The 8,200-nt window shown below is 48.8% G+C and overlaps 1 protein-coding gene across 1 annotated transcript in view; it reads right to left on the bottom strand.

Moving 5' to 3' along the window:
• Positions 973-8,200, bottom strand: part of EAF1 (ELL associated factor 1) — a 14,220-nt gene continuing 6,992 nt past the window's right edge. Inside the window, exons 5-6 of the mRNA XM_018052973.1 lie at positions 6,788-7,027; positions 973-4,308 (exon numbers count right to left, since the gene is read on the bottom strand). Coding sequence (XP_017908462.1) covers positions 4,262-4,308; positions 6,788-7,027 — 287 coding nt within the window. The 3' untranslated portion in view covers positions 973-4,261. The remainder of the gene's footprint in view (positions 4,309-6,787; positions 7,028-8,200) is intronic.

Here is an 8,200-nt window from a genome sequence, read left to right as displayed (position 1 = left end):
TGATGGGTTTTCACTGTTGAGTCAATGACTGTTGCCAGGCCTCCATATTTTTTATCTTTTAACACCTGAAGGATATTAATCAATGTAATTGGGATATAGAAAAAGGAGTATAGTAGTTTTGATGTTAGCAACACTAGACTTTTGAGTTAATTACTCTTCTTTTGTTATAAATCACTGTACTCCTTTCACTTGTTATAAACTGCTGTATCTTTGCTATGTAAGAATGTAACTTTATTTAGTGCTTTCTGAGAGTGGCACCAGACTTTGGGAAGATCAACACAAATAAGTCTTCTGATTGATAAACCCTTATCAGAAAAAAGGCTATAAAATGTTAATTTGCCCCTGTTAGCCAGAAGATGATGTAAATCACCTAAGACTTGTGTATACAATTAGGTATGCAGAGAGAAGCCTGGTTTTGATAAGAGTCTGGACTGTTAACGCTGCATAACTTTGTTACCCACTGATCTCCATGTTTTATCAAAAGTATAAAAGGCCTTCTGAACAATTGGGGCTGGACTGGTTTCCCCCTTGTCTCTCTCTTTCTCCTTTCCCTCCCTCTGCTCTTTACTTTAATTTCAGGCTGAATTCCCATTTGGGGCGCGGAGGCCCGCCAAGTCTACTTACTTGCCCTGGCTGTTAAGACCCGCGCGAAAGGGAGCCTAAGGCGAGGCACCCTTAGATATTCAAGCGAGCGCCGGTGGCCCGACGTAGATGGTGCAAATTCCTTGTCTGGAATTTTATTGGTCTTCCGCGTAATCCAAGTTATTCAGCCCTCTTTCTCCACTTAATTTTCCTACTACACTATTTCTTCCTAATCTAATCTTATATTAATAAATAAATAATTTTTTTCCTCGCCAACTCCATCCACCCTTCGAATTCCCTGGATCCACCGGGGCTGGACCCCGGCAGAACCCTACATTTTTCAGACTCCTAGATCGATTTCTAGTAAAAAAAGAAAACTCGAGAAATGTATATTGCTGACCTTCATTTTTTACTTAAATATAGTGATTTTTTTTAAAAAGAGTAAACCAAAAAAAAAAAAACCTTTACAGCAAATATTTTGCATAAATATAAACATGCATGTCTACTTCATAATTAAGCAAAATAAAACTTTCAGGCACAAGATTTTAATAATCATTAAAGAACGAGACAATGAATTCAAGACAGAAATAACAGGAGCAACAAAGACATTTCATGACATTTCAATTGGTCTTGTCGTCCAACCTACTGGTTAAGGCCTGAGTTTTATGGATCCTACCTTCCTCACCAAATGGAAACATACACTGTGGCTGTACCTAGTGCATATCCACATGAGACACAATTACCCTTTCAGATAGTGTAATAAATACATCACATGCACACCCCCCCACACACCCTACTTAACCAGCCTCTCAAATACGGAAGTAATAAGGATCTTGGAATTTTCAAGTTTTCCCACCACTGAAACACATACACATTAAAACTATGAAAAAAAACTTTAAAAAACTGATTCTGCTACAGAAATAAGAGTTGATGAGTGGCGTCCTGACACAGCTCTAGTCTGTTTCCCCGAATCACGCCCGTACGGCGGCTTGCTTGCCATGGCTCCTCAGATGCTTCGGACTGAAGTCTTCACATTTCACTGCACCCAGTGACAGATGGTACACAGAACAAAGGAAAGGCCGTTTTAACACTTCAGTCGGACAGTCTCCAGCTGTCCCCGGAGGCCGGGAGTGTCCCCGCGGTTCTGTGCCCTCTTCCCACCAGGCTGTGAGCCTCTCCAGTCTGCTCCCGCGAGCTCCAGGGAAGAGAGAGGAGAACCACAGGGCCCGCCCGGGGCCTGCGCCAACCAGCACCTGAGCAAGGGGAAGGTCCGTGTGGGCTGGTGGCACCCACAGAGCCCCGTGAGCGGGGCCAGGGCAGGTGGCTGACAAGGCACAGAGGCAGGAAGAACAGGTCCAGCTTGGCTGGCAGGAGGGCACTCGTGAGGGGGAGTCTGTGAGGCTGGAGGCTTCATTTCCAAAAAGAAAGGATTCCTTACTCTGCGGGGCAAAGCTGGAGGGCATGCAGAGGCAACCGGCAGAGACTTGTGCAGAGAACAGAACTGGGGCTGGGCCAGCTGCTGTGACAGGCCTGTAGGGCCGGCACGCGGGGATGGGGCGGGGGCTGCATGCAGAGCCCACCCCCCGACAGGCCACCAGCAGGCACTGCTGATGCACCAGCAGACCCTGGACAGGCCCAGACCCCAGGCTGGCCACGCACATCAAGCCTCTGAGGGGAGGGAGAGAGAGAGACTTAAATAGATCTATCTTTAGTCCAAGTTCCTGGTGCCCGTCCCAGCCTGAGCAAGTGAAGAGCGGTGAAACAATTCCCACATCCAGGAACAATTCACGTCTCCCAACCATCACCTTCGGGGTTCCCTGGCAGCTCAGACAGGAAAGCATCCCCCTGCAGTGCAGGAGACCTGGCTTCGATTCCTCACTCAGGAAGATCCCCTGGAGAAGGAAATGGCAACCCACTCCAATATTCTTGCTGGAGAATCCTATGGACAGAGGAGCCTGGCGGGTTCCGGTCCATGGGGTCGCAAAGAGTTGGACATGAGTGAGTGACTAACACACAACCACGACCTTCAGCTTCCCTGAGCTGTCATTATCAAGAAATTAAAAACAACCAATTCATTTTAAGTAAGTTCCTACCTGCCATGAACTCCACGAAGCTGCATGACGGGCGGAGGACCCAGCACAGGCGCTGGCGTGAGCCCTTAGGGCAGCTGGTGGCTGCCCAGCCCCCGCTCTAGCTTACTGGGGCCACCGTGCAGGGGACACAGGTGACTTTGTAAGGCTCAACTCAAAGCCCCTGCCACCAATCACCTAGCTTCTTCCTGGGTCCAGACTGCTTCCTTCCACTAGCCAAGGAGGGAGAGGTCACCGGCAGGAGAAAGGTCAGTCTTCACGTTCTCAATACGGCTGAATCGAAGCCAACAGACGTTTCTCAGGACGTAATCATTCAAATGACAGAAGTGGGCGACTCCACACTAATGCACTGACTGTGGGAAGACTTATCACACATCCACTGTGTACGGAACGCTTCCTAGTGACCAGTTCCCCCTCGTAACGGATTCATCTGGAAATGGCACACCGCAGAAGGCAATCCCGTGACTTTCTTCTGGTTGTGTATAAAAAACGAGCCAGCTTGGGACTCAAGCACCAACAGCGGTGCAAAAGCAAGAACTGGGGAGCCCTGCCAACACCTGCTCGTTGCACACTGCATGCCTCCCACCCAGACCGCAGTCTGGAGAGCAGCTGCCGGCCCATGTGCCCAGAGGCCTCCTCACCTCAGCCCTCCCGTTCGTCCCCGCTGGCAGCCTCCGAAAGAAGCCTGCGTTATGGACCCACGCGGAGCTGAAAGCCCCAGTTCAAGCGAGTCGTGGGCATCAGCACCATGGCTGCTGGCTTCCTTTGCTCCCCACCCCACTCACGAGGGACTGATGTATTCAGGGACTGCGTGGATCAAAACTGGAGAGGAGCCCACACTTCTATCTTTTGGAATCCAGGAAAAGCTCTGATGCACAACACAGCTCTTACACAGGCCCATGGACAAGACTCTCTGGTTCCAGTAAGAGATTTAGGGGCAGCAGTGGGAAGGCCTGGCCTGGGGCAAGACACTGGCCCCACGCCAGCCATGCACATCCCTTCCTCATCTGCAGGCATGGGGCTGAGCCACGACTCCAGGCCCCCCCACAGACGCTCTCGTACCCCTTCCTGAAGTCCGTTTCCACACAGGCCTGCCAGGCTGGGTCAGGCAGAACCTCCTCACCACCACACGTCCATAGCTGGAAGTGGCTGGAACATGCGTCTGTGCTGGGGTTTGAGGCTGCCCTCTCCCCCTACCCCTCCTTTCACTGGGGCAAACCATTTGGCCACGTTGGTGGCTGCTAAGGTTTGACACTGAAGCACTGGCCAGAAGTGGCCTTTGAGGAACCTAGACCAGGGCACATTTGCCTGGTTTCCATTAACAGTGTTAACCAAATAGAGATACAATTCTGTTAGTTCTGCTATAGATCTACTTAAAACTTTGAAACGTTGAGATTGTTCAAAAATTACGTGAGAAAATCACCCATCACCACTAAGTTAAAGACATGCACATCTGAGTGCTTCAGAGCCTCCAATTCCTCCTAGAGTCACGATCCCCACATTTTCCTCTCAGCGTGGACTGCACGCTAAAGCAGCCTGTTCTCGCGGCAGATCTGTGCACCAAAAAGTTGATTTCAAAAGATCCGGCTCTAGTCATCACTGTCACTGCCAGACTCGCTCAACTGCAAGTCATTTCCTATAAAGAGAAAACAGAATCAGACCAAAAGGACACAAGTTTAAAAACAACGCCCCCATGGTTCTTTGGTTGCCCGTCTGGGCTCTCACGCTCCAGTAACACCAGGCTGGTTCAGTTTAATTATGGAGGAAAACTGATTTGGCTCAGCCACAAAACTGGTGCCGTCAACGTTTTAAAAGAATTGCTATTTTCGCATCTGCAAAGGACAGCAATACTGCACACTGAGGCAGAGCGGGGAAGGACTGGCTACACAGTGTTTACATGTCTCAATAAACAGTAAAAACTAGTCATAAATTGACTACTTAGTGGAATTGTTCATATCAGGTTTCTTCATAAGAGTGAAAATAATAATGCCCAGTTGGGTTTCCTGGTCAGGCAGCTAAATTCTGTCTATGCCAATAACCTGCTAACGCAGCATACACACACCCCCAGCCCCTCTGGCCGGAACAGTCACGTTACTTTACACTTCAGATCTGAACTGCTGAGCTCTGTAAAACCTTAAATTTTGCTCAGCGTGCAACATCTAGGTTTAGGAGTGAAGAATGTAAAGATTTTCCACCTAAAAGAATAAGAGGACTCACAGGACCCCAGCTGATACCACCTAGAATAGAACAAAAGTGAACTTCTACATTTCTGGATCACTGATCTCTGGGCCACCTCCGCTCAGGGTGTTCTCAGGACCCCAGGGTCCCCGAGGCCCTTTCAGAACACCCCCAAGCTCCTCCCTTTTCTAACTATAAACCTTTGTGATGCCAGATTTTCTTCATCGACTTCAACCCACACAACTGATGGCAAGGCTGAATGCAGAAGCAGATGTAAGACTCCCTACTTTGTAAAAGAGATTTGCAAAATTTTAAAGCAATGTTACTCTTCACACTGAATATTTTCTTATTTAGAAAACTTTTCATAAAAGTGTTATTTTTATTATCATATGGCTGATTGTCATTTTTTCAGATGAATTACTGAGTATTTTAAGCATGTCTCAGTTTTAATTTCTAATGTGGTAAAACACGGACACAAGCTACTAAAAACTCCCTGGAGTCCTCAATAATTTTTATGACATAAAGAGGTCTGAGACCAATAAAGGTGACCCCTACTGTTCCAGACGTGGGAAGGAGGGCACAGCACAAGCAAGTAATTCCAATCAGAAGAGCCGAGCACCATCGCTTACGAAGAAGGTAACGTGCATGTGAACAGCTCAGCATAACGGAGCTGAAGACTCAGTTCTGAGATTTCTTATTTGACGCAGGTTCAAACTGATCCATTTGTTTTTTGGAGGAAAAAATATAATGCACGTTACCATTTAGGAAAATAATACCATCATCACTCTCTATGTTTTCACATTAGGGTTTAGGAGATTTGTGCTATTTACTGTGACTTCAGGGTCTGTAAGTTGGTTCTGGTTGACGATCCTGGTTTAGGTAACTTCCGTACTTTATTGTATATGTGGTATGTAAAGATTAAGGTCTTGCCATTGGAAAAGCTACAAGCCGGGAGAGCTAATAAAGAGCCGTAAAGAGCTAAAAAGGAGCTTAAGGCACTTAAACACGCACTGGGTGAGTAACATGCACTGGGCCATTTTCGGCTCTTACTTTCTGGGAGGAGAGGAAGGTTAGCACTGACTGGGTAAAACCAAGAGCTGAGTTACACAGTCACAGGAGCTGTGGTCATTCTCCAGTATGAATACCAGAGGTCCAGTGTAAAACTTAGTTTCCTGAGCCAACGGGGAAGAGCGCCAAGTATACCCGAAATCCAGAAGCTCAGCCTGTATCGTGAGAGGGCAGAAGACAGCCTTCTCTGGCGTCACAACAGTGCTGAACTCACTCAGGTAGGGGAGTAGGGCCCGGCACACACGGGAGTGTGCGTGTGTGTTGGAGTAGGCGGGGAGTGCTCTCGCCCCCAGCGGACAGAGGCCTACAAGGCCGGCCCCACACAAGGGGGTCTGTTAGACGGCTACAGTGTGGAGCTGAGAGGGACTCTGCCTACCCCACAGGAGCAGGGTTATGACACATCCCGAAGTCAGCCCGGGACACCCAGCTTCAGGGACTCTGGTGAGAGGACAGCACACAGACCGGCGTCTCCCCGCGTCCAAGACGAAGACGGCTGTTTTTGTTCCCCTCTGCCTTACCACCACCAGCTATGCCGAAGGTCACAGACACTACAGTGTCCCTCTCTTCCCTCCTACCCAAGGTTGGCTGGTTCCAAACTCACATATCAGCACTTCCCGGAATCCACAAAACTTAATTTGTGCCAATACAGAAAAGCAAAGAGAAGAAACAGATTTTTAGTTTTGTGCTTCCTGTTTTTACTGCTTGGGGACTTTACTTGCTCCTTTCTGCTTCAAACTGTCTTTGCAGGACCCTTTCTTATGCTGTAAATATCTTCAGGTTTATAGACTCTGGCGTAAGACAGACCGAAGCCACCGCTCCGGCCGGCCCTCCCAGCTCCGCCCCGGCTGGAAGCAGGAAGGCACACTTACTAAGGGTGCTCATGAGCTGCGTGCTCCCTGGCAGCCGCGTGGCTCCGGTCCCGTTGGCCACGGCCGGCCGGCCGCCGTAGGGCTGTGGGGGCACGGGCTGCGGGGGCGACGCGGGGCCGCTGTCCTCGCCGCCGCTGCTGGAGCTGTCGTCGTCACTCCCCGACGAGCTCTCCGAGTCCGAGGAGCTGCTCCCACTGCTGCTGCTCATCTGCTCAATGATGTCCACCTCGGCCCTCAGTTCTGGAATAGACGACAGGGCGGGGTCAGCGCGTCAAGCTTTCCGTACACAGGCACGGGCGAAACCCAGAGCAACCAGGGATACCTGAAGATGAGCTCCTGCCTCTCGAGACCTTAAAAACAAACAAGATGACCAAAACCAACAAACAAAAACCCCTAACATGTCTCCGGAGAGACAATGGAAACATTTAATTCACCCAAAGCACCCAAAACGCACACTGGTTCAAGATAATGATTCTTTTAAGAAATGGAGCTAAGTCTGTTTGGCCTTACCTGCTTAAAAAAGAAAGACTGTGAATAACAGGATTAAACACCAAATAGGAGAAGAGCAATATTCTGCTCAGGGGCTGAGCAATATCTGACCAGGAACTGGAAGGTCTGAGCACTTGCTTTGGATCCACCTCTAACCAGCTGGCAGACCCAGGTGGAAGGCAATGAATTTTCCAGGACGCTCTGGAAAAAGGAAGGGCCAGAGCAGACAGCCTCTGGGGTCCTTTCCAGCTTGCACGTCCCACAAGGCTCATAAGAGGGGCCAAGGCTGCTCAAGAGTGTCTTTTTCTTCCTCCTCTGTCCTCTTTACACATCTGATGGACAGCCATGCCTTCAGGTGCTGCGTTTGTATCAAACGTAAAGCAGGGAAAGAACACGTTCTACCCGACCACTTCAGTGTCCGTGAATATATTAAGGACCCACCACAGAACACATCGGGGAAGATGCCAGATTTCCCTGTCCAAACACACCAGGAGACCTTAAATGACAATGGTTCCTTTAAGCGAAACTGGCAACAACCAACCACTCATGGCCCAATTCCTATTCAGCTAAAGTGAAAACTTCCACAGACAGCATTCCAATGTCCAGGAGGAAAAACAAAATCCAGAGGCTTAACAACTGTGCCCCACACACAGAGTGATCTCATTTGCAAAGAGACAGTATTTCCACAAGGTGGAAAAGGCAAATTTCCCAAGGGCAACTTTTTATCTTTTCCTGTTTACTACTCTTATGGGTTTAATTTTATTTCATAAAACTTCAAAACTATGAAATACAACACTTACCTTCATAACTTCCTAAGAGCCTGGACAACTAAAACCATCCACTGTTTTGGGGAGAAAACCACGGTGAGCTCTGTCTCAGGCTTGCACTGGAGAGAGCCTGACCAGACAGCTAAGTCCTTCGAGG

This window comes from Capra hircus, chromosome 1 (assembly GCF_001704415.2).
Source record: "Capra hircus breed San Clemente chromosome 1, ASM170441v1, whole genome shotgun sequence".
NCBI classification, from domain to species: Eukaryota; Metazoa; Chordata; class Mammalia; order Artiodactyla; family Bovidae; genus Capra; species Capra hircus.
The sequence above is the reverse complement of the archived record's forward strand: the minus strand, read 5'-3'. Positions and strand labels throughout refer to the sequence as shown.